The 26,168-nt window shown below is 55.5% G+C and overlaps 1 protein-coding gene across 13 annotated transcripts in view; it reads right to left on the minus strand.

Annotated features, from left to right (window-relative positions):
- Positions 1–1,303: 1,303 nt before the first annotated feature.
- Agap3 (ArfGAP with GTPase domain, ankyrin repeat and PH domain 3) overlaps positions 1,304–26,168 on the minus strand; it is a 50,420-nt gene continuing 25,555 nt past the window's right edge. For 2 of the 13 annotated variants that reach the window (XM_006235941.5, XM_006235938.5), the window contains exons 6-18: positions 26,004–26,138; positions 25,739–25,866; positions 23,975–24,133; positions 20,377–20,469; positions 15,433–15,537; positions 10,183–10,354; positions 6,535–6,699; positions 5,192–5,329; positions 3,587–3,741; positions 3,393–3,483; positions 3,026–3,248; positions 2,067–2,322; positions 1,310–1,939 (exon numbers count right to left, since the gene is read on the minus strand). In XM_006235941.5, the coding sequence (XP_006236003.1) occupies positions 1,733–1,939; positions 2,067–2,322; positions 3,026–3,248; positions 3,393–3,483; positions 3,587–3,741; positions 5,192–5,329; positions 6,535–6,699; positions 10,183–10,354; positions 15,433–15,537; positions 20,377–20,469; positions 23,975–24,133; positions 25,739–25,866; positions 26,004–26,138 (2,027 nt within the window). In that variant the 3' untranslated portion in view covers positions 1,310–1,732. Of the gene's footprint in view, positions 1,940–2,066; positions 2,323–3,025; positions 3,249–3,392; positions 3,484–3,586; positions 3,742–5,191; positions 5,371–6,075; positions 6,089–6,534; positions 6,700–10,182; positions 10,355–10,525; positions 10,713–15,432; positions 15,538–20,376; positions 20,470–20,627; positions 21,544–23,342; positions 23,569–23,974; positions 24,134–25,738; positions 25,867–26,003; positions 26,139–26,168 lie in introns of those variants that run through there. The other 11 variants (XM_006235943.5, XM_017592682.3, XM_008762650.4 and 8 more) reach the window with 10 other exon arrangements.

Here is a 26,168-nt window from a genome sequence, read left to right on the forward strand (position 1 = left end):
CTTGTGGCTGCTGTCATGGTAACTGTTTTTAGGAGAGAAACGGGACTTGTGTGGATTAGGGAGAAAGGAATAAAGATGAAGAAGTTATGGCTAAAGCAGTTACCAGGAAGGGAGGGGACCAAGCACAACCCACTCACACCCCTGACCTGCCTTACAGGCCACCACTGGTGAGCTGAGTGGCAAACTAGTCAGCGTCACAGTTAGCTGTTGAACGCTTCATGTGAGGCCAAGACGGCGTGTCCTTGGCCGTTCATTTCTCCCAAGCAACTCTAGTGAGGACACGATTCGGAGTATGCACTCTCGCTGGTCAGGCTTAGGGATTTAACCCTGGGACGCACTGTGGAGCTAGCTCATTCCCAGCCAGGGTTACCTCAGTCAACTCTGATCTGCACAAAAGCCAAGGTGGAGGCTAGGCGGTTAGTCTTCGGCAGAGCTGTTGTCAGGTTCTGAGGAGGAGGCAAACAGCAGGGCAGAAAGCCCGCTAAAGAGGGAGCCAGCCCAGGCAACTTGTTAGGGAGCCTGGGGCTAGTCTGACCTGTACCTACACTGCCCAGACTCTGCCCCGTGTAAGGACCTTACTACACTTGAGAAGGGGAATGTGGATAAAAAATCAAATAAAATCTGGTTCCTCTCAGTAGCGTTGATTATTACCTGACCTGTGCTGAGTGTTCCGGCACCGCTCCGGCCTGCCACGTGGACACCTGCTCAAGGTGTTTCAGAAATAACGGGCCATGCAGTAAGGTGGTTCCAGGACAGAAAACAGATCCAGCACCAAAACTTAGTGTTCCCATTCTTCACAGACTAGGACGGGCATTTCCCTGGGTTTTCTTTCAACAATAAAGAGGTTTGGCACGAGGAGTGGGCACCTGGGCTCTTCTCCCAGCTTAGCTCGGCAGGTTAAGCTCAGAAGGCTGCTGGAGGTCGAGGTGGCACTGAGCCACCTGTGACCTGCCCCTTTCAGCCACATGGCCCCTGTCCCCACCACCCTAGGGAAGCCTCCTGTGTGCTGTTGACTGCCTTCCTCAACACTGACCATCGCAGGTGCGGCGACCGCAGGGCACTGCTGACTGTGCACACAGAGTTTTCAGAAGTGGGCAGTGGCGGGGAAGGCAGCACACAGCAGGAAGCAGAGCCTGTCTCCTGTGGCCAGGCTTGCCCTGTCATGCATCACCCCTGCCAAGAAACACTAGACGGTGACTGAGGAGAGCGGGGCCAGGAAACCTTAAAACAGACTACAGAAGCAGAGCTTGGAGGGGAGGGGCTCTCTCAGCAGCTCAGGGGTACTGAGGCACAAAAGGAGAAATGGGGCCACACATACAGCCTGGTTTATTGGCTCACACACCACGTATATACACGAACATAAATATTCCAATGTACAAGTTTTACATGGGACTCACAGATCGGCCCCTTGTCTTTCTTTCATCTGGTACCCCATCTTATGTCCTGTGTCCCTGTCCACTGCAGGGAGGACTGTGGGAGGTGTCCTGAGGAGGCAGGGTTCTGGAGGAGGGAGAGGTCCTGCCCCCCTCTCCTCACAGGCACCTCCAAAGGGTTCTGTCCTTTAATGGCACCACAGGGCAGAGGGCTGAATGACAGACCCTGCTCTGCTGCAGCTTAATCACAGACCTCTTCATCCCTGCGCCCTCGTCACCCCTCTTCTCTGCACCCCTGCTTCGCCATGTCCCCTCCAGGCTGTGGAGTCCTTCTGGTCCCTCTGGCCTCTTCCTGAGCTTCATAGGATACTAGGGCTGCGGTGCAGTTCTGCAGAAGGGTTGGTGCCGTTGGCAGGCTCTCTGTTGGGAGTGGGTGCTAACCCACAGCCCTCCCCGGGGCACCCATGCTGGATCAAGATGTCTGCACACTCCTGGCTGCCGGCACGGCGGGCATAGGCCAGTGGGGTCAGGCCTCGGGCATCACGGCTCCTCACGTCCACCCCGTACTGCAGGGGAAAGCACATTCACAGTTGGCATGGTGTGGGAGGGAAGGCTTCAGCTATCGGGGAAGAGGAGGTGGCCCTGGAAGGCTGAGGGGGGAGAGCAGGCCAGGCCAGAAGTACCCAGACTCACCCAGATGAGCAGCTGTGTGAAAACGACGTTGGCCATGGCACTGGACAGGTGCAGGGCTGTCCTGCCATCGCCATCCCCGTAGGTCTCGTTCACCTCCTCCTTGGACCCATGGGCCAGCAGCATCACCAGCAGTCGTAGGTCATCCTCCACCACGGCCCGGAGTAACTGCTGCCCCAGAGGCACATCCGAGCTCGGCAGTGGGGCCAGGAAGAGCTTCTGTTCATACTTGGCCCGGATCCAGCGTTCCTTCTCCTCTCTGTAAGTAGAGGTCCACCAAGGCATGAGACAAGGAAGGAGATGGAGCCCAAACTGCGTGTGTGTGTGTGTGTGTGTGTGTGTGTGTGTGTGTGTGTGTGTGTGTGTGTGTGTGTGTGTGTGTATGTCAAGACGCAGGAAGGAGGCAGAGACTAGGGGAACACCCCTGCACCCCCGCAATGGTGAGAATGAAGGCAGAGAGGAGCCCCAGGGACTCCAGGGCCTTCAGAGGGACAGTGGATCACAGAAACTGGGTGGCATTGAGTAAGACAAGAGGGACATTGAAGGGAGCCCTCTGGGACTTAGGGAGCAGGAATCGGGCCTGAGAGGTGGCTTATCAAGCTGGCTGAACTCTGAGTGGTTGGTGGCACTGGAACAAAGCAGGAATGGCCTAGAGGGGCCACGGCCACCCTATCTACCACCCATTCTCCCCATCTCAGCATGCAGGCTTGGACGCAGGAGCGGCACAGTGATATGGGTCCTGCGCATGCGTCTCCTGCTGGCCCCTGACCTGTGATAACAGCTCAGAAAAGGCTCTGTTGTTGTGAGGTGCCTGAGTGACAGGACCAGCAAAGGAGGGATCCCCAGGGTCCAACTGCCAAGCAGAGCAACAGCCTTTTAACCCTTCCAATGCTGTACTGCCACGGGTTCTGTCTACCCCACAGCAGGGTGGGCTGTCTCCTTCCTGGGCAGCACTGGCTTACCTGCAGGCTTCTGGGCCTGGCTTCGAGTAGCCATCCAGAGCCCCCTCCCAGACACTGTTAGCCAAGGCATTGCCCATTGCGGTCATGACAGCTAGCAGTTCGGGTGGCCAGTCATCAAGGTCCAGGGAGCGGACTCGGGACAGGTGAGCTCCCAGGTGTCGGTGGATCCCTGAACACTCGATACACATCAGGGCACCCAGATTCAGGCTGGCCCAGTCTGGATCTAGATGGGCAGAGGGAGAAGGATAGATACAGCAGGTGGCACACAGAGAGGGGGTCATTTTAGAAGGCCACCCCCTCTGCACACCGTCCACTTCCCACTGCCACTTGAACCCTGGACACCCAGCTCCACTGGCCTGGTACTCACTGGGAGCTTCGCAGTCAACACAGAAGCTATTGCCACGGGCTGTGCGGACAGTCTGCACAGCCAGGGCTGTGCTCTGGTTCCCCAGCCGGGTCTGCCGTGAGGTCGGAGAGAGAACGGTAGTTGGTCAGTCTCAAGCCCTCCACTGGCTTCCCCCTAGCCAGGCTCTCCAAGCAGGCTCTGTCACCCATGCCAACCTTGTCCTTGGCGCTGCGACATCCCTGGAGGCTGGCGAGGATTTGGGCCTGTACGCTCTGCACCCACAGCTCCCGCTCTTCCGCTGTTGAGGCCTCGAAGTGCCAGGTCTGACCAGTGAGGGACACCACCACAAATTCAAAGGACTCCTCTGTCTCTGTGGAGGGGACTTACACCGTCAGGCTCTGTGCCAGCATACACACCCAGTGGCACACCATTGCCACAACTCCATCCAGACCCGCTTTGACAACACTCCTCCTCCTCCTCTTCTTCCTCCTCCTCCTCAAAAATGGGTGAGACCAATATGAGTCCCTGCCCTCCATTTCTAACCACCTGTGGAGCCAAAGAGATGGTGGGTGCCGTGCTTGGCTTCCTAAACAGCACCAGGAATGGACACCATGAGGAGGCATCCTGGAGGAACGCGAGCTAAATGTCTGGAGAAGGATGCGGCGGGTGCTAGACGGCGCATGCTGGGCAAGGAGGCGGGTGCGAGCGCCATCCGTACGTGTCAGCTGCAGCCTCCTCATTTTGCAGCTCATTAAACCCAATATTCTGGACGGCGTCAGCACAGGGCTCCTGGGAGCTGGGCCCCTCCCCCACTGCCTTGGTGTAGACAGGCAGGAAGGGCAAGTGGGTGGGGAGGTTTGCTCCAGGAACTGGAGGATGGGAACCAACTGGAACCCAAGGACATCTGTAGTGACAAGCACAGGAGTTCGCACTGTGACCCCAGGAATTGTGCTTGCCCACTGGACCCCTAAAAGATATTGAGACACATCTATTCCCAGAGGCCACTGCCCCTGAACAACTGCCAGTGAGCAGTGTGACTTGTCCTGGGGGCCAGAGAGAAATGGTGCTTGTATGGCCCTAGGGTGAGCCATGCATTCTGCCGGGGACATCCCTGACCCTAAGTCCCGTTGCTTCTCCATCCCTGCAGCCTCTCACCTCAGTGATACCACAGTCCTTGAAATCTCCACCTGCTGGGGTCCTCATATGAGGACCCTTAAGAAAATGCCTTTGCCCACATGTAAACCGGTAACTCCTCTCTCGTCTCCCCTTGTGTGAGCTCCTCTACCCCTTGGGGTTCTGGGCCCCAAGGCCACAGTAGGCTCTGGACCACAAGACTTTGCATCACTGTCAGAAGTTCACTTGACCCACACCCAACCCCACAGTAATAAGAACAGAGATGAGAACTTGCAAGTTATGTGGGGACCAAGAAAAGCCCCGGGGGAGGGGGAGACATTGGAAGAATGGTGTTATGGTAACAGACACCAAGAGAAAGGCCAGAAGAACATCTTGAGCTGGAACACCTTTGCTCCCAGAAGGTTACAGAGAGCATTAGCCTACACGTGTCTTGAGGCACCGACTGCGGTCCCTGCTCAGGAGGCCTTAGAGCAGCTAAGGCAGTGTCTGCTGCCTGCCTGTCTTTCCTCAGGAATGGCAGGAGAAAGCTCAGCAGAGACTGAGTAAGAGCCCAGGATCTCTGAGGGCTGAGTTACTATTCCAGAAGTCACTCACACAAAGTGTTTTCTCTGTCTACCATGGAAACTGTGCTTTTCAAGGTGCTATGTACACGCAGGTCCCACTGCCCACCTCTGGGTCCCCCTAACCTTCAGCAGCACTGTTGGGGCCATCTGGTCTGGGGGTCCCGGTGCTCTTTTTCCGGCGCTGCTTCTTCCGGTTGGAGCGGGGAGATGGGGGAGGCTCCAGCTTGGGGCTGGAACTGAGTAACTCAGCTGGGCCACTGGCTGGTGAGGGGAGAGGTGGACAAGTGTGGGAGGAGGGGGAGCTAGGCACAAAGTGAGCTAGGCCAGGGGCTGCCCAGCCTCCAAGCCCCAAAGCCTCCTACCCTGGAAGAGTTGGAAACTTAGGCAGAGCAGAATAAAGGCAGAGAGAGGCGAGAGCTTCTGCAACCTGAAGGGGTGGAAGGCGGCCCAGGGAACTCTTGGAGCTGAAGCCCCAGCAGCTCCGCACCAAATTTATCCTCAATCACACTCCCCGCTCCTCACAATTAATAGCAGAATTAGAAACAATCAGGGAGCTGCCTAATTACTGTCAATTAGAGCACGCTAATCAAGCTCCGCTCCCACACCCCGCCCGCCCAGCGCTCAGCACTAAATGTCAAACTTCATTAGAGGCAGACTCCCTCCCTCCCTCCCTGACTAACGCCTTCCAGACTCAACAGAGGGGCATCACCAGTGCCAGACAGGCCATAGGTCCCTGACCTAAGGGAATGGCCCCTGGCCCCCAAGGTGGCCTTGGTCTTGGATGGGGACATGTAGTAGGTATGTGTGTGTGTCTATGAGAGGCCCCTGGGAGAAAATCAAAAGTACCCCTGAGCTGGGGGGCTCGAGGGATGGGCAAACAGGGCAGAAAGGGTCTGTGGCCCAAGAGTTATGGGATGGGGGCTATGAGATTTAGGGAGAACATAATGGTGTGTGAGAGGCTGTCTCTGGCTCTTTGAACAAGACACACCCAATCAAGGGAGCAGCACATGGAAAGAGAGCCTTTCAGGACAACCCTGAAGGGACTGGGACCCTCTCCACTATGGGAGGCCAGTGATGGCCCAGACAGGGCTCTCACTGTGCACTGTGTAAGCCTGTAGCCTCTCGCCTACTCTGCTCTCCTGGTCCTCCTGCCCTGACGAGCCAACTGCACGGGGGCTGATGGGATACAGCAGCCGCCAGCACTGCTTGGAAACCAGGAAGGAGGATTTACAAAGGGCAGGCCTATACTCCCAGGCCTGGGGCCAGAGAAGCTGGTAAACTGGATGTAGAGAAGGGACTGGGCCCAAGGTATCAAGCCCTGCATCACAGTGCCTGGAGCACGCCCTGCAGGACTCCTGGGCCCTCCCTATCAGTCTTCCAGGCTCCTGGGCATCTGGGCTCCCTCTCTGTGTTGCTTAAGCAGATGCCAGAAGAGGTGGGAAGCAGGTGAGCCGCCCACCACTCACCAGGACGCTGCACGCTGGCAGGCAGGGCAGCTGCCGCACTCCACTGGTCAGTGCTGGAAATGGAACAGGAGCGCTGGTGCAACCCCTCAGGGCGTGAGCCAGCCCAGGCTGAGCGGTGAGGGCGCTCAGAATGCAGGGATGCACTGCTGGCCGAGTGGGGGCGACCTGGGGGAGGGGAAGGATCAGGCTGGGAGGAAGGGCGGGTGGCAAGCAGAGCCTGGGTTAATCCCAGCAGGCCAGAGGCCAGAAAAGAGGCCTGGTCTTCACAGCGGGTGTACCAAGGTCTCCTGCAGATTCCACACGGAAGGGGACTTCTAGCCTTCATACTTTTTCCATGAACATGAAGACCACACTCATTACTATGACCATGGGCTGGGAAAGGCAGGGCCTTGGGGTGTCACTACAGGCCTCTCGGACAAGGCCGCGTGCCACTTCCCACAGTCCTACCCCGCTTGGTCCCTGCCGCTAACATTTCAGTCCACACATGTCACTTGCTCTGCCTCAGCTTTGCTGCCATTCTGACGAGAAATAAGTGTATCAAATTCAAGTAATTATGTCTAATTAGTATTAGTAATTATCCTGTTGGGCTGGAGAAAATTAATCTTTCGTTTCCCATCAGGGAAGAACGGCAGAGCCAAGGGAGATGGAAGGCTCGAAGAGTCCAGGGCTGGGCAGGCACAGCCCGCCATGGGCAGGAGGAGGAGCACTCAGCTTCCTCTGACCTCACTCAGGGCCCAGCCGGAGGCCTTCTGCATAAAGTGGAACAGCCATGGGCCTCAGAGCCCGCGCCACTTCCTTCACCTTCTTCAGTTTCCCCCAGACGGGGTGGTGATGAGGCCAAGAAGAAAGCCAGAGCGCCTAGGACATTCTGTAAGCCTGTAGCCTCTCAGTAGGCCAAAGCCACATGGTTTTAGGCCTCCTGAGGAGCTCCAGTGTGGAGCCTGATGAACCAGCCAAAGCTGGAGGAGGCCGGCAATGGCACCCAGGCACGGGAGAATGCTAAACAGGAAGACTTGCAGCTCAGCAGGCAGGCGTGGATCTGGATTTCAGATGCACAGGGGAGCACGGGGAGCAGAAGCAGCTGCAGGAGGGCAAGGGAGGGGAGGCCACGCGCTGCAAACGCCCTCAGAGTAGCCTTCGGGCAGGAGAGTTTGATGCCAGCTGTGTGTTTGCTCTAACACCCACAACAACTGAACACGGTAAGTGCTGGTGACCTGCACACGCACCCGCTTTCGGCTCCCATGCTCTGCTCTCAGGCCCTCCCCTAGCTTGTCCAGCCCTCCCTAAACCTCTGAAGTTTCTTGCTTCCCCCCTTACTTCAGCCTGGTCCCTATGCCTCCTGGATCCCAGACAGGACTCCCCACCCTGTCCCTTGCCCCAGCCAAAAGCATCATAGTCCCAACTTCCTCCCCAAGTCCCCAACCCGAAACCCTGAGGGAGGGAAAGTGCTTTCCCTTTTCTTTGTTAATTCTCCCCTCATTACGCCTGCAATCCCACAATCAGTGTGCACTGTAATTGTCGAATTTGATGCTAATGATTAATGAATTAAACATGGAGCCATCAATTAGTCCTCCGAGGATAATTCTGCATAAAGCAGCGGATAATGTAATTACAGTAACAAAGATAATGAGATGTTAACATCGCCCGGTGAGCGAGAGACATGTGTGAGTGTGCACGAGGGTCGGTGTCAGCGTGCGGCAGCGGGAACTCATGCTTGGGAAGCAGCATCCATGTGTTTCTATGTGTGGGTGCCGTAATTACAGGAGCAAGTTGCTGGGGCTCCTCCTGTGTGCCACGGTGGCATCCTAGGTGAAGGCTAGGTGGGCCCAGGATGGGATGGAATAGCCGGAGGCATCTTGCTTCCCCCATTTTTGGGAGATACCCCAGTTTCCCTCTCACATCTCTGAGGAAAGGTTTACTTTTCTGGATGCCTTGCTCCCTCCTGCGGCACCAGAATGAGAGCCCCATGCTGAGGTCGGCCGCACAGGGCTACCTGCACAGAACTCTGGAAGGGCTCGGTGGCTCAGCACAGAGGACAGCACAGGAACCATTCTTGCCACACAGGCTGGGTTCTCGCAAATTACCTCACAGGTGGGCTTCCTCTCCCTTGGCCTGCTTTCTTCCCTTTGCCCACCCTGGGAAACCGGGGTGCACCTCAAGAGCTCCCTGTCCCCAGCTCAGGTAGTTTAGAGGAAGCAAGAGTCAGTCCCAGACCCCTCACGTACAGTAGGGTTTTATAGACACATTAACGCCCTGCTCCAGAGCTGCTGTATCCTCAGGAAACCGGGAGACTAACCTACGCAAGCTGCTGTGGCCCTGGTACCTGGTTCTGAGACAGCCGCTACGCGGGCACAGATCGACTGATGCAGTCAGACCGCTCTAGCACCTTTCCCCACACTTCCAGCCCACTCAGAAACAAGGCACACTCTCAGAGGGCAGAGCATAGCTCAGCAATGGTGCACTTGCTAGTATGTACAAGACTCTGGGTTCAAATCCCACCAGTACCTACAATGAACAAGTTTTTGTTTTTGGTTTTTTGTTTTTGTTTTTTTTTTTTTTTTTTTTTTTTGAGCTGAGGACCGAACCCAGGGCCTTGCGCTTGCTAGGCAAGCGCTCTACCACTGAGCTAAATCCCCAACCCCAATGAACAAGTTTTTATTTTGGGTCTGTCCTGTTAGTCCATGGAACTCAGTATCCTTAAGTACATCCGTGTTCACTCAGTGTCTATGACACCCCCCCCCCTTACATGTCCCTACACAAGGTGGCAATCTCGGTAAATCCACATTACTGTGAGTGGTCTGATGCGGCAAGACACAAGGCCAGCACCCGTGTCCTGAGCAGAAGCTTCAGGGGCAGTGAGAGCTAACACTGGAGGGCAGCCAAGGACACTGAGTCCTCAAGAAGGGTCCGGGAGTCCAGGGCAGGCTGAGGAGTAAAGACATTCACAGAGCAAGGGAAGGAGCCCTGAGGATGAGCAGCACCAGGACTTGGGGAGGACACACTGTGCAGGGACAGGAAGAGCATAGCAGGAGACCTGAAGATGGCTCCGTGGTTAGCCTCAGAGTCCCAGCACTCACATGAGGTAATTCACAACTGCGAGTAACTCCAGCACAGGGCGACCTGATGCTTCTGGCCCCTACAAACACATGCACTCAGATACTCATACACACTCATTTACACAGACACTCATTACATATGGACACACACTCACACATAGAAGCACACATATAGACCTCATACACAGACACACACACACACACCCCAAACAACATATCCATAGGAAAGCTGCCCAGACTGTCGTCAACCTGTGGTCCCTGACTCTCCATTCTGCCCTCCTGAACCCCTGGGTTTAGATCCAATGCTTTCTGTGCAGAGGCCTTGCATGCACCGCAGTCCTAAGATGGCTCCCCGAAGACGCCAGGCGACTCTGCCCCACTCCTGTGATGAGCTGAGTTGCTGGCCTTCCTTACTGCAGGGAGATAGTCCTAGGATCACTAGCAGTCGCATACCTTAACCACACCTGATAGCCAAGGCTACCTCAACATACTCCACTAAGTCCGCGTCTTGGTCCATGAGCGAGGCCCATGTGCAGCTGCTCCCAACTTTCTAAAACTTCCCAGCCGCTCCCCACCACAGCAGCCGCCTCACCTGTGGTACCACCCAGCTGTGTGTTACTCCGCTCCAGGGCCAACCCGTTGGCACCACGGGGACTGGTGCCCGGAGCTGTGGAGGGAGTGGCTCGGGGCAGGCGCTTCCCTGGCACTTTGACTGTGGTCCGCAGGAGGTCGATCTCTTTGCCGTGGATGTTCTGCATGTAATCCTAGAGGTGCACAGATGAGGAAGATGCTTTAGGCTGGGCTCCCCTCGGCATCGTGTCTCCAGCACTGACTGTCTAGGCCTTGTCCCTCTCTGCTAACTAGGGGACGGGGGCTGTCGGGGGAGGCACTTAGTCTCAAAAAGCAGGTCTCTGAGGCCAACCAAGTTTTCAAACCTGATTATGCCCAAGTCTCCATGGTGCTCAAAGGGGTGGAGTTCAGCTAGGAAGATGGAGATGAAAGCAAACACCCAAGGCCATTAGAGGAGATGGCTTCAGTGGTAAAGAGTGTCTGGGGAGAGTACCCACGTGGCCGAGGATCCCAATCTTCGAGGATGCTCCTATCACAAGCTGCCATCCACGCCTGGGTACAGAGGAGCAATCAGCCCTTGGGACAGCCCCAGGTAATGGTTTGTTGAATAGTTTAGAGACCAACACTTGGCTCTCTGTGGTGGACTTGGGAGTACATCACACACGCCATGGGTTTCTGTCAGTGGACCCATCATCGGTACACTGCCATTTGCCCATCCCTAGGTTGTGTGTTTCTGTCAGTGGACCCATCATCGGTACACTGCCATTTGCCCATCCCTAGGTTGTGTGTTAAGTACAATAAATCTACATTCATATGTCAGCGTATTTCAAATCCCAACCAGCTGAGTAAGGGGTTTCCAGGCTCATCTCAAACTCACGGCAATCCTCCTGTCTCAGTCTCCAGAGTGTTCTTTGCCCTATGTTGGAGATGAAGAAACTGAGGCTTAGGAATGTTAATCTACCCAAGGTCACAGTGGAGGCAGACCGTGCCCAGGTTTGCAGACTCCCAAGGCTGTTCTTCACAGGTGACATCCTCAGCCAGAACCCTTGACTTGCCTGCTGGTTATGGTCCAAGTCTACAGAACCCTCTGTCTTGGCAGCTCCTGGTTAAAGCTGGACCTGACCCAGAGCCTGGCTTTAACTACAGCTTCCTGCCTCTCTCCAGATCACGTTGACTTTCACGCCCTCATCAAGCTCACCGATGGTTCCAACCTCTCAGTCTCCACACTGTTTGACAAAAATTCCTCCTCTGGTGTTATAGAACTTTCTGAGAGAAGAATGTAAGATTGTATTGATCAGACATAAAGTCAGATTTCTCATGAAGCTTTTGGAAATCTTGTATAAGCCCTTTGCCTATACACAGACCCACAGAAGCCTGAGCTTGCGGCCATCGTGGGTTTTAAGGTGGGCATGAGACTTTCCCAGACAGGCAACCTTTCAGAAGACTCAGGCCCCTTGGGCTGCTCCTTCACAAGCTATGTTCAGTGAAGACATTCAGTTCCTCAGTTCCTGCCACCAGTGCTCCCAGCCCATGACTTAGGACGGTCCACCGGTTCTGTCCATTCCTGTGACAGAGCCTGGCCCAGGGACACTTGCTCTGAGATTTTGTTCTTTTTTTTTTTTTTTTTTGGATCCATAGAAGAGTCTACTGAGAAGTCAGAGAATGTGGCTTTCTAATAATCCAGGAAGGCCCTGAAAGCTCTGGCCCTAAAGCTGCACGCGCGCGCGCGCACGCGTGTGCGCGCACACACACACACACACACACACACACACACACACACACACACACACACACACACACACACACACACACACAGAGAGCTCTGGCTATGGCTCCGGGCCTCACCAGCACCATGAACAGCATGGGACCTACAGCTGTGCTGTGCAGTGGAGCCACAGGTCCTGGCTGCCCTGCCAAGGATTGCCTCATCTGACCCTGCTCTGCCATGCCAGGTGCTGCTGCTTGTCCTCTGGTCCTTGCTTTCATATCCAGAAGTGACTGTACTGTCACAAGCTTTCTCTCTACCTCCATTCGAGTCCCTCTTGGCTAACATTCTCATCTCTGGTTCCTGCTCTTCATCTTCAGCCCTTATACCCACTTCTTGCACTGGCTGCTCCAGACAAGTGTCAACATCTGGCTGGGCCAAAGGCCCAGCTGTGGTCCCTCTCCCGAGGGAGGGCTTGGGTTGCTCCAGTTCGCAAGGAGGTCACAGCAATTATAAGTCTTTAGGCCACTCAAGCTCTGAGATGCCCAAAGCTGGTGTGTAGTGTGAGAAAATGACCCAAGGCCAAGAACAAGAGCTGCACAGAGGGGCTTTGTTCAGGGCCAAGGAGCTAGAGGCTGCCTAGCAGGGAAAGAGACTGTCGAACTTCTGCACCTGATTACACCATGTCCTGTGGGTCCAGCAGCACGACACCCTCAGAAGTCTGGGCCGAGTGTTGGCCCAGGGGACACGGTGAGGAGTGGAGGAGTAGCAGCAGAACAGGGACCGCAGGCATAGAGCAATAGTGTTTCCCTCGTCAGCAGAACAGGGGAGCATGGTGGTGGCAGCGGCTGCTCAGGAGAGCGGTCACCACGGCTGCCTTTATTACCCACCATCAAACAGCAATTTCTTCCCCAGCCTCCTCGCTAATTACCCAGCCAGCGTTCTCATCTCGTTTTATTACTGGAATTAACAACGAGTTCAGAGCGTGGAAAGCTATTAAGATGTGTGATTAAGCCACATTCAATTAGTTTCTACAAACAATTTAATTGATGTTGCAGATAGAATTAACAGAAGGTGATTGTGTGAATGGCTCCGCTGGCTGCAAAATGGAGGAAGCTGTGGCAGGCTCTCTTGGGCCAGGCGAGGCTTGGGCTCCGGGCTTGAAGCTCTCCGCTGCCCACCAACTTGTGCTCCACATGCTGGGCCCAGCCACCTCCATTAGTGGGAGAGGTCCAGTCACTGTGGTCCTGCCTCTTAGGTGAGACCTGTGCCCTTCAGGAGAGTCAGACAGGCCCATGACTTGAGGGACTAGAGACCCTTTCTCCCATTTGATCTTGCATTAAAGGCTAAGAGGTCTTTCTCTCTCTCTTACTGTGAAGACTAAGACCCAAGCAACTCAGGGACCCTTGAGTCTTGCAGGTTAGATGGCTAGGTCACTGCTGCACTAAAGCTCTGCTGAGGTTAGAGGAAGGTGGCAAGCAGGAACAGAGGTGACAAGAAGAAGAGGCCAGGCTGAATGCCCTGCCGGTGTGTCCTGACATCCAATGGGAAGGGTCTGCCTTTCTGGCTGTCTGAAGAGCAGCTGATGACAGACCAGACCCCAACTATTGGGTACAATGGCCACAGAATCCTCATAGAGCCCAAGGGGATCTAAAGTGCTAGGAATCAAGAAGCTAGGTGATTGGATGGCTGTCACTGATTACGAGTTCACCCTGCAGGCCATCAGGACAGGTCTGAAAGTTCATGGCCCTCAGGTCCTGTCACAGGCCTCTCTGAAGCACACAGTGCAAGTATGATGAGAGAACGCCTGGACTCCTGGGAAACTCAGATGCCCAGCCAGGCAGGCCTCTGGTGGTTTCCTTAAGCTACTCTCTGTTGTGACTTTTCCAGTCAGTCTCAAAAGTGGTGTTCTCGGCCAACACTGGCAAGTCTGGTAATGTTGATGGACCACGCTTTGACTCATTTACTAGCTGGGTAACCTTAACATGCCACAGAATCAACAAGCTACTACTTTCCCACTGTGGCTGTAGAGATTAACATCCCCACTACCTTTCTGCTTTTCTTTTGGTTCTAAAACCAGAACCTAGCCTGATACAACTGACCCCACCCCTCCAGGTTTCCTTCCTCGTCCCTTCACTCTCCAGTAGGAATGGCAAAAGGGATAGACCCCACACTCGGCCATCTCTGTCAAGGATGTAGGCAAGAGGCTGAGACCACCCTCACAGGAGGGAGGCAGGAGTCCTAGTTAGCTCGTTTTCAAGTTCCTTGGTACAGAGGTAAACAAGCAGAGAACACATGCAGCCTGCCTCGTGGACATAGAGACATGGCTCCTGAGAGGTGGTAGGTGCTGTGTGCTTCTGGGCCTGAAACTGGGACAAACACCTCAGATCCCCTTTACAGGAGACAACCCTGAGTCTACTAGCACATGTTCCTCCAGCCCTCCCTGGGTGCAGGGCTCTGGGCTGAGGCCTTGATCTGCAGAGGGCACTCTGTCAGTCTAAGGCACCTTCTGTCTCTGCAGGCAGTGCCACCTGAGCAAGCCTACTGCCTTCTACTGTCTTTTGAGAACACGGACGAGGCTGAGGGCTATGTGAGAGGAGGGTGGGTCAAGGTGAGAAGAGAGCCTGCTAAAGTCAATGGATGTGGGTCCTTCTCTATCTCTCAGGGCTCACTAGTACCTGGCATTCTGGCACAGGAACTAAGAGGATTCATTTAACCAGTGCTGCCCGAGGTAAGGGGAAGGCCAGGAGTCAGAAAAGGGGAAGACTGATGGGAAGCCCAGGCTTTACTCTGGCCTGAAGGGAGGCCTCCCGAGGCCTGCTCTGCCTAGGCTCATCCCATGCCAGGCCCTTTGGAGTGTTGTCTGGGTAGGCCTCTTAGGACCAGGTAATGGCCAGAAATGAAAGCCCTGGCACCTGTCAGGCAGGGCCTCCCTGACACCGTGTGCAGTTTTAAAGATGGGCTAGGGACCCTCTGAGGCTAGCCCAGAGGCTCTGGGCGGGGGTCGGGGGGGGGTGGGGCTGGCCCACGTGCTGTGCTCGAGGGGCTTCACAGGAGAACTCATTAGCCCCACAGTGGGGTGGTGACAGAGATGGATTCTGGTGACAGCTGTGTGCTGGAGCCACGCAGTGAGGGAAGAAGGAGAAAGGAGGGTTGGGAGAGCTGCCACAGGGGCCACATTATGATCCTGGAACAACCATGTCGCCATTGCTGGGCGTAAGTTATGTGTTCTTCAGACTAGAGCCTTCTACTACTCCTCAGGCCAAACTCAACGTCCCAGCTCCCTGTCACCGCTGGCCCAGGAGACCAGTGCCCTTCAGTGCCATGGCCAGCACAGACCCTTGTTCAGGTCAACAGTTCCATGGGAGATAGAGCCTGGCTGGCAAGGGAAGGGAGGCTGGCTGCGACAGCCGGCGGCAGCACCACTTACGTAGCTGCTGGAAGGGAGGCTGCTCTACAGGAAGGGCAGATCCCAGCTCTTGTGCCCTTTCGAAACCACTAAGGTATGGTGCATTTTCAAAGGGAGCCCACGAGATCCCCGACTCGTCCCGACCCTTCTGAACTCACGTGCAGGCTGGGGTGGTAAGTAAGCAGCCCGTTGTCACACAGTGTCACATACTTCTTTTTCCACTCCTTGTTCAAGGATTTGCCGCTCCTTTTCAGCAGGATCCCCTAAGACCAGAGGTACGATTACAGATCAGGAGCCAGCCTGCGGGTCGCTGTGCCCCAGGGTTCCAACCAGAGACCAGCACAAAGGTCTCTTGGTTCTGATGCAGAGCCCAGGCAGCCCACAAGAGTCATGCTGTGGTCAGGTAACTCTTCACCCTACTTCCTGCTGAGAGACTGCATCTGAGCAGAGGGGTGGAGGGCCTGCAGCCACACTAGAGAGCAGGTAACAGCCTTCCCAAAGGCTTTATCCCCACTGGCCTTCCAGCAGGAAGCAGTTTGAGCCACTGTTAAACTAGAAGGCTCTACAAGAGAGAAGGGCAGCTGGTAGAGGCTTTGGTCTTCTACCACCCAAAGGAGCTCCAGGCAGCCCTGACTGTCCCAACAATGCCCCAGACCTTATGCTAGGTACCAAGAAGTCTAAGTCTCCCATTCAGCCACCAAACTTCCCATGTAAACCAGTGAGAGGTCTCCTGTCCCCCAGTACCCCGTGTGGTTTATAAGCTCTCTACCACCAAGCTGTATTCCCAGTTTTCTTTTTACAACAGGCTCTGCCAGACTGCCTAGCATGATATGCTCCTCAATTAAAAGGCAAGGACATTTATGTGGGCTGCTTTTAATAATTCTCAACAGCCAGCACAACACCTGGGCCAGAACAGTGCTCAGAAGTGTCTGTCGGAAGAACTGGACAAAGTGCCCCCAAGACAGGGCTGTGTGACTATCAAGAGATGAAGGCAAGACACGGAACCTGTGGCAACACCCCCCACAGCCTTCCTTCCTTCTCTCTGGGAGAAACCAACGCCTCTATACTCCCTTAAAGACATCTTCTGAATCACAGCACAGGAGAACCTGAGCACTACAGCGCAACCCTGTGGCTGGTCCCTCAAAGTCTCCAACTCAACATAGGTAGGAGAGGCAGGTGGTTATGGTCACAAACTGGGACTCGGTGGGAGGAGTCTGACAGACATTGCTGAGAAGGGAGCAATGCTACTCTAGGCTATCCATGGGGATAAAGGGTGATAACGACCATATGTGGAGGCAAAAGCTGGCCCTGCGCTCCCTGCTCCCTGCCCAGTCGGCACAATGGTCACGGAGGGAGGGATGTCAGTGAGCAGGCCCAGCATCAGATTCAGTCATACACTGCCCTCCCTGTGAGTCCTTCCTGACCCAGTGGATGACGTGAATACATGGAGGAAGGGGTGAGAATGCTGGCTCATTCCTGTAGCCCCGGAGCTTGAGAGACTGAGGCAGAAGGCCAATTAAAGAAAGGCCAGCCAGGGCTGGAGAGATGGCTCAGTGGCTAAGAGCACTGACTGCTCTTCCAGAGGTCCTGAGTTCAAATCCCAGCAACCACATGGTGCTCACAACCATCTGTAATGGGATCTGATGCCCTCTACTGGTGTGTCTGAAGACAGCAACAGTGTATGCATATACAATAAATAAATAAATCTAAAAAGAAAAGAGGAGGGGTTGGGGATTTGGCTTAGTGGCAGAGCGCTTGCCTAGGAAGTGCAAGGCCCTGGGTTCGGTCCCCAGCTCTGAAAAAAAAAGAACCAAAAAAAAAAAAAAAAAAAAAAAAAGAGGAAGGCCTGCCAGCATTGATTACATAAAAGGCAATTAGGGATTTACAAGTCATCTCACCCCTGGCCACTGGGGGGCGAGCGGGAGCCGAGGAAGGGTGATGACCCAGGGTAGCCTCATCAGCTCTAGTCTCCAGCTCCCACTTTTTTTTTTTTTTTAATTTATTCATTTATTATATATAAGTACACTGTAGCTGTCTTCAGACACACCAGAAGAGGGCATCAGATCCCATTACAGATGGTTGTGAGCCACCATGTGGTTGCTGGGAATTGAACTCATGACCTCTGGAGGAGCAGTCGGGTGCTCTTAACCGCTGAGCCATCTCTCCAGCCCCCAGCTCCCACTTTTTGACAGTCCCATAACCCTGAAAAGTCCCCTCCTTCCTCCTCCTCCTTCTCCTCCCCCACCCCCAAGAAGCAAACGCCATTGCAGTGGATGTGATAACACTTGTAGCGCCCAGGACGTCCCTGCTTCCTTGATGGTGAGGTTTAGCCTTCAAACAGAGACTCTGCAGACAAGGGGGTTTTTCTTTTACAAAAAAGCCATCAGTGCCCGGTCACATAGTATGTGAAGGGCTCTGAGAGGATCGCCTGGTGCCCTGTCTGTGGCTGTAGTGTTCCTGCCACAGGCGAGCTGTACAAGCAGAAGAGAGCCAAGGTACTCCCTCTCCCTGACCCTCAGTAATGGCACCCAAGGGCAAGTGGCCTCTAAGGACAGACAGCCATCGGGAAGAGAAGAGAAGGGAGCCAGGTAGGAAAGGAGGCTACAGAATCTCCTTGGAAATCCTCCTGTCACCAATAGTAGGCACTGCCTCTAAGCCCCAGGCCCAGTTCTCCTCCATGCCACCAGCTGGCTAAGTACATCGAAAAACCACAACAGCTCTTAGCCTGTCTGGACCAGAGCTGCCTAAAGACCACCAGACCTACCCAGGTCCTCCTCCACCCGGTTGGCGGGGTCAGAAGTCAGACTGCTGAGGAGGCAGCTCAGGAAAGGAGAGAAGCCCTTTAGCCCGACAAAACACCCGGCTCCCCTTCGCTTAATGAGGTTCTTCAGCAAAAGGTGTAGGCGGGGCGACCAGAGCTGGCTCACTAGCAGGCTAGAGGGTGGCAGAGCGACCCTGGCCCCAGCCCTATGCCCAGCCTTGCTGCCCCCACCCTCCAACCCGGGTTCCAAGAAGGAGAGAAGCTGCGGGGTTCCCACTCCCTCCCTGGCCGGCCGGCTGCGCACCGCGGAGCAGGAAGCAATCTGGGGCGGAATGGGAGCGGTGCGGAGGCGACAGCCCCCAGAGGACCCGTTCCCGCCGCCGCCTCCCTCCCAGCTCCGCCAGCCGACTTAATTGCGGAGTCCGGATTGATTGGGAATGCAAATGGCAACTGAAAAGCAATCTCCACTCCCAGCAGGAGCTAGGGGGAGGGGAAGGTACCGAAATGGTGAGCACAGGACAAGAGGGCGGGAAAGGGGAGGAGCCACGAATGTGGTACAGTGATACCTAATGGGCGGGTGAGGTCAGGATAAGAGTGCTGCTCCTCAACCTTCATGGGCGGAGCCTCCCTAATGGGCAGCCCCCCCCCAAACCCCCTGGACGAATCAAACCTACAGCACAAATGACAGACACAAGTCTGACAGCTACCAAAGCCTTAACGTAGGAGGGGCCTTCCTGAGAAGCTCAGGGAGTCTAATACTCAAGCGACCACCTGACTTCAAGGCTGTAAGTTGACAGACAAGACAGCCTTTCCCTTTCACTGTTGTATGTGGGGGACTCAGAGAACAAATAATCCAGCCCCCCCGCCCCCGCTATTGCAACCCCCAGAAAGGAAAGCCAGTGGGAGCTGAGGCAAGCAGTGTTCACAGTCACTCATCAGTGTGTTCGGTGGGTATAACAGCTCCACACTCTGAAGGCACCTGCCATCCTCCCTCCACCTCCACTCCGGCTGAATGGCAGTGCACCAGCAGCTGAAGGCCCTGGCCTCCTGGGGTCACACTGGCACCCAGAGGAGCCAGAGGGAGGAGACTGACTCATTGCTGCCATTCTGTGCTCTCACCTGTTCAGGTCACTTCCCTCCCGGAGACTGGCCCAGTTGAAATGGTCCCTGGCAGACATAAATTCAATCAACAGACATGGCAGCTCACAACTGTCTGTAGTTCCAGAGGATCTGACACCCGTACACAGACAAACACGCAGACAAAACTCCAAGGCACATAACAGTAAGCAAATAAATCTTTAAATGAGCATAGATTGCCCAGCCTTAATTGGAACATCAGAAATACAACCCTACACTTAAGGCATAGGGAAAACAACAGAGGAGAAGAAAGATGACCAAGATGGCGCCTTTTGGACATGACAGGGATCAGGGATGCTACTGAGGAAGTAGAACCAGATTTGTTCAAGGAATAAGTCAGGTAGGCTACCTAAGCCTAAGCTCCAACTGTCTGTAGTTCCAGAGAATGAAGATATAGATATATATCCCCCGCCATGGGGTGCTGGGTCCTCTGGAAGGCCAGTGCTCTCACTTGCTGGGTCACCTCTCTCCTTCCTGCCACTCACTGCTTCTCTGTTTTGACCAGGTGTGATCCACTATGCTGCTGCACTGTGATCCACTATGCTGCTGCAAATGGGAGCTGATCAGGAGCAAGATCTACTTACCAAGGAAGTGTGTGTGTGTGTGTGTATGTGTGTGTGTGTGTGTGTGTGTGTGTGTGTGTGTGTATGTGTGTGTGTGTGTGTGTGTGTGTGTCTGTGTGTGTAAGACAGTAATTGGCAATCAGTAGATAAGGAAAAAAAGGAACAGAGATGCTCACAATAGTAAATCTGCATCAGTAAATCTCTCAGTGCTGCCTTTTTCTCAGGCTCTTTTTTGCTTGGTTGTGTTTTTGAGACACAGTCTTACTATACTGCAGAGCCTGACCCGGGATTCCTTAAACAACCCAAGTTGGCTCAATTATAGACACCCCTGCCTCTGCCTCCAAAGTCCTGGGCTTACAGACATATTCCACCATCTGCACCTATGTTACTGCCCCCCAAGTCTTTTCCTTAGCTCAGAATCCAGGAGGCCCTCTTTCCAGGTTGCACCAAAGAACAACCATCAGGTCCTTAGCCAACTGAAGGCAGCAGGTGGCTCTCTGCTGCCCTCTAGTGGTAAGAGGGTAGGCAGCTGTCTGGGCCACAAGCTTCAGACCAGGATCACTTGGTAAAAAGGCAGGCAGGCAGGCGGCCTAGGAGGCGCTGAGAAGACTCAGTCCTGGGCTTAGGAGGAAAGTACTAACCTGCTTGATAGGGATGGCCCGGCCGCTCCCAATGCTGTCCACTTTACACTCCGCAGCTTTCTTCTCCCTGTCCGGGTCAGCACCTTTTCGAGACTGAAAGAGAAAAGAACAGGCATGTTAGAGGTCTGGGGCCTTTTTGGTGGGTACTGCCTGCCTGTAGTTCTCCACCCTCCCGTTTTCCTCCCTCTCCTGGGCAGCCCTAACACTGGGTCCGGCCTGGGCGGCGGGTCGGGAAGGAACCGAGACACGAGTATTCCAATGGGTTTATTCTTACACACGGCACCATACAGAGCAGCACAGGTCACTGAGCCAGGCCCGCCCCTCACAAAGAGCAAGGACATGAAATACGGAGGGCGCAATGAGTGCGCAGCCCAGGGTCTGGAGTTTGTTAAGTGAAGGGAGGGGCGAGGAGAGGTGGCCCAGTGGGGCTGAGGGCTGGCCAGGAGCATAGGGCACGACAACCAGGGATAGCAAAGTCCAGAAGTGAGCGGGCAGGTGCTCGTTTGTGGCACAGACACCACATGGCACCGAGCGCGTCGGTGTGGCCCAAGGGGCACAGTGGATGGAGAGAGAGAGGAGAGAGGCCAGAAGAGGGCCTGCACCCTGCCAAGCTCCTGGGGCAGAGTCCACCCAAATGCGGATCCTAGGAAATGGGGAGGGGCCAAAAAGAGGGGGCAAGGCAAGCGCGGTGGCGGCGGCTTCCGGAGCAGGAGCAGGTACAGCAGAAGTCCATGCAGGAAGGAGCAGAGGAGGGGAGGGGCAGGAAAGCTCCCCCCAGGAGCAGCTGGGCCAGCGGGCTTGAGTGCCCCCGCCCCTCTGGGCCTCGTCGCTTTGGCCGGCCGGCGTGGGCCGAGCTCCCTTCTTCTCCATTCAGCGAGCCTGGCGCAGCATCCAGCCGGGCCTGGTCCCCCGGCAGCCCCCAGCGCGGGCTCCGGCGTTCCTAGCCTTCCCTGGGGGTAGGGTTAGTTACAAAGGTTCCTGTGGGTCTCTGGAGCGGGGAGCTCGGCGGCCGCTTCTCATCTGAGAGCAGTCCCAGGGCCCGGCCCGCCTCCGGCCCCGCACAGGGGGAATGTCCAGAGGTGCTGTGTATCACCACCTGGTCTTCTAATTTGGAAGGAGTTGGAAAGGCCTTTTTGTTGATGAAAAGTTGGAAACAGTGGCACATATCTGCAAATATCGAAAGAATAAAGATTTTGGCAAGTTATACTTCAGCCCCGCAAAAGTCGGTCAGCACTGGTGAGGGCAGAGACCCAGGCGCCTGGGGAGAGGCGGCAGCGGGATGAAGAGGAGGATGTGAGGAGGAGGAGGAGAGGAGAAGGAGAGGAGGAGGAGGCCGCCAACTGCTGGGCATTTGTGGCCCAGCAGTCCATGTCAGCAGGGAATGTTCACCACTCTGCTGCCCGGGCCCCATCCCTCCTGTATTCCCAGGCTGTCAGAGGCCGAGGGCACAGGGTCGGTCAGGACAAAGGATTGCAACTGCGATGTGGGAGGAAGCCCAGCAGGGGGCACAAAGAACCCGGCCAAAATCTTTAGAAAAGATTACACTGGTGCCCAGCAGCTCCACAGACAGCACCTGCCCGAATCCATACCCTCCAGGGCTAAAGCCCTCTGCCCCTTTGGCCCCAGGAGGAGGGAGGATGGCATTGCTGTCACTGGGTCTCCAGACTGAATGGCTGGTCAGGATGAGTGTGACGAAGCCTACCTCAGCCAGGCTGGTAAGCCAAGGGGCTGTCAACTACCAGAAAACCCAGAAGCCCAGAGTGGCGCCTCTCCATGAAGGATGGGAACTGGAACCAGGGCAAGAGTGGCAACAAATGAACACATGGAGTCATGAAGGGGAGACTGGGGGATCACAACCATGCCCAGCAAGGAGTCACCAGTCACAGAACAGGCAGCACACCACAGGGTCCCCCTGGAGCAGGTGTAACTCCTCAGGAGGGAGGAAGGAAGGCAACCCCAACAGCAATGATGGGGTGAATCTCCAAGACACCCACTGAGCTGACCATGACCTGAGGCTGTCTCAGGGACAATGGTGCAAGTGAGGTCACCATGGAAACGATGAGAGAAAAACTCAGGTCGCCACTGTGAAGATGGAGAGAAGGGAAGGGCCTGGGGGGAAGGCCGTGCTCTAAGCAGCAAGGGTGTGGTAGGGCAAGGCAGCACAGCTGAAGCAGGCAGGCAGCAGAGTACACATGGAGGGAGCCCGAAGGTACTGTGGCAAGGAGGCCATGGAGTCGGGCACAGCAGGCCAAGCAGGGAGGCAGGGATGCCCTGACGTTGAACCAGCCAGTGGGGGAAGGTGGGAGGAGGTTAAGAATGGAATCGAGGCAGTGGAGAGTGAGACAGGATGTTGATGCTGGGGAGTAGGCTGTGGAGGGTGCCAATGTGGTCACCCGAGGGCTTTACAGCAACAGTAACGGCAGCAGTGTGGACACGAGCCGGCAGCCACCACGGCTCTGCATATTCGATGGATGAACAGAGCAGAAAGGAGGAGCTGTGGGTCTCAGAGGGTGGGAGCTGTGTAAGCACAGTGCACCCCAGCAGCAGCAGCAGCAGCAGCAGCCGTCAGCACAAAGAGGCCAGTGAGCGCGCACATCAGGAGCCAACAGACAAAGGGATGCAGGGCAGAGGTATGTCGAGCAGGAGAGATGTGAGGATGGAGGATACAGGCCCAGGCCACGAGCCAAGCCCTGGCTCTCGAGAGAGGTGTGGAGTGATGCAGAGGGACGGCTGCTCACCCACCTTTTTTCTGCCCACAGCTCCTGGAACAGTCCAGCCAGAGCCCCACTCAAGGGCCACAGCAGGAGCAGGGAGGGGCATGGTGTGTGAAAACTGGGATGGGGAGCACCGAGCTCAGGGGCCACAGAGCTGAGGGGCTGGCCCTGAGCAGGGAGTTCAGTGGACCCCGGGCAGGGGCATGAGGTTGGTAGGGAAGGGCAAGGAGCTCACAAGGAGACAGGACAAACCTGAGCGGGAGGCACGAGGCAGCGTGGTGAAGCCCAGGAAAAGATGGCTAAGCCTTTGTTAAACCAATCACAGCGGTGGGTGGGAAGCATGAATGTTCCCCTCGGCAGTGGGGTAACGGAAAAAGAGCCGGAAGGCGGACTGGGAAGCCTGGCTGGGCCTCTAGCTGGGCCAGCTAACCCTCTGTGTCGCCTTGGGCAAACAGCCTTCCGGCCTCCGGTTCATTAGCTGTTGAATCAAAGGGGGTCAGGGTAGTTAGGCCACCGAGTCCAAAGATCCCTCAAGCTGACACAGAAACTCTAGGTCTTGGGAGGGAGGGAGGGAGTGAGGGAGTGAGGGAGTGAGGGAGTGAGGGAGGGAGGGAGGGAGGGAGGGAGGGAGGGAGGGAGGGAGGGAAGGAGAGAAACTACAGGGTGAGCATGTACACAGGGCACAGTCTGAGGGGAGCCTGCCTGGGCTCAGAGGTATGGCCTGGAAGGTGCTGCGGGCTCAGTGAGGAGCCTCTAGGAGCCCTGTGTGTGAGAGCAACTGCATCCTCTTGACCTGGGGCTGCCTGCCCTCCTGCTCGGGAGCTCGGCGCAGCCCTGCCTGTGCGGTGATGGCATCTGGGCAGGGAGGAGGATGGGGCACGTACCGTGAAGATGTTAGAGCGCCGCTTGGACTGCTTGCGGATGGGTGTGGGGGTGGAAGAGGCAGCGATGGTCTCGATGCGCAGCTCCCGCTGACTGATGCTAGGGGTGGAGGGGACTGAGGAGGAGTAGTCGCTGAAGGCGCTGCCGCCGCCGTTCGTGGCCTAAGAACAGAGAGAACTGCTGAGAGTGACCATGGGCGAGGGGCAGGGCACACTGCACAAGAGGCAGCAGAAGGGAAGGGCCACAGAGGTGGTGTCATGGGGAGCTAGCGTGTCCTGGAGACCAAGGGAATCACGGTCCCCATGAAGAACTCTGCACCCTTGTTCCAGGGCTCTGAAAGGGGTTGGACGGGATGCGTCTGTGCCAACCTGAGAGCTAGGTCAGGAGCATAAGCTAACATTACCACATCAGAGACACAGTCTGAGAGTGAGCAAATGACAGCACCATGATCCGCAGGCGGCCTGGGACAAGGATGCAGATCACCCGTTCTGAATTCCCCAAATCAGGGCAGGAGGCTGGGGGCTGGGCTCAGGGTGTTGGGCAATCTGAGGTTTGCTTCAACAAAGTGCATGGCAAAGAGGGCACCAGAAGAGCCAGAGGTGTAGTGCAGAACAGAGCAAAGGCTTCTGGGTATAATAAGCTACAGATGAGGAATGGAAAAGGAGGAAGAGAAAACCAACAAACACTCAAAGGATGGAGACAGAACATACACAAGTGTCTTCCCTAGACCAGAGAGATGATGTGTGGAAACCAGGCCTCGCTAGAGCACAGGCCCCATCTCCACACAATCTGGCCAAGGGACTGCAATGCACCCGGCCCTCAGCAGCCTCCCAAGGGTGGGAGCATCGCAGAGGCTAGGGCATTACCTTGGCCCTGCTGGTGGAGTAGATGGACCACTTGAAGACATGAAGACCTTCTTCTCTCTCCCTCCTCACCCCCTCCTCCCTTTTCCTTTCATCATGGGATGGTGTAAGAGTCCTAATGAGGGTCCTGACACTGAAACCAAACTGTCACTGGGAAGCACAGTGGCTGACCACAGACCACTGTGGATGGCTCTGGGCTTGCAGCGAACAGCAGCGAAGCAGGGCAGGAAGGGTGTCTAGCTATGGAACCAAACACTGGTCTACATGTCAGGGCCAAAAAAACTAACCCAGCAATAGGCCCAGATATAGACAAATGTCCAAATGGTATGCTGGGTCCAAATTCAATGGCAGGAGCTGGCTCAGATTCTGCACATCCCACGCAGAGCTGAAGGCCAAACACCCTCGTAAGGGTGTGCTGTCCTTCTAATACAAAAGACTGCCACGGGGCAGAGGACCAGCATGGGTGCTTGGTGGCCCTGGGGCTGCATCCACCTCCTCCCCTGCACCTTCGACCAGGTGGGAGTGTTTGCCTGTCAGAGAAGAAGGGGTCAGGCCTGCTTACCAAGGGCAGCGATGAGCACACCAGAAAGAACTTTCTGGTCCCTCCATGCCTGCTAACACATAAGGCTTCCATAAGCAGTAGCGTGGAGACTAAGTGATGGAATTCAGAGAGCACATGTTTGTGATATCTTAGCTAGAGTAGTGAAGAGGAAGACAGTGGAGTGAAGGGGACAGAAACCAGGACAAGGAGCAGGAAAAGGCCAGACCGAAGCCAACCACACAGGCAACAGAAATGGAGCCACAAACAGCTGAGAGTTAGGAGAGATGAGCAAAGGTGAGATGACGCCACCGAGAGGTAGGACAAGGCAGACAAAACCAGGAAGTACAAGGAGGCAACCGCACCTGATTGATGTGCACAGCTGGGATGGAGGCAGCAGACACGGCCGAGTGGCTGGGTGAGTTGGGCAGGGACTTGCAGGGCCCGATGGCCAGCTGCTGCTTCTTCCGCAAGGCTACCACTTTCTGGGCCACTGCAGGGAATAGCAAAGTCAATTCTACTTGCTGGAGAGAGGGGTTCGAAGTCCAGGCTGGCAGCTCCCCAAGTACACTTAGCACTAACTGCTTGCCACAGAGCCACCCTATACCCAGCTCTGGGGTCCTGAGTTACCGTCCTGGAAGACTCGCTCCACATTGAGCCCATAGGTTGCGCATGTCTCATAGTAGGTACAGCGCTTCAGGTCTGTGGACAGCTTGCGGGCCCTGCTGTCATCAATGACCCGGGGATTGGCAGCACTGATAGCATCTGTTGGAAGATGGGAGTCATTCAGCTGGC

This window comes from Rattus norvegicus, chromosome 4 (genome assembly GCF_036323735.1).
Source record: "Rattus norvegicus strain BN/NHsdMcwi chromosome 4, GRCr8, whole genome shotgun sequence".
NCBI classification, from domain to species: domain Eukaryota; kingdom Metazoa; phylum Chordata; class Mammalia; order Rodentia; family Muridae; genus Rattus; species Rattus norvegicus.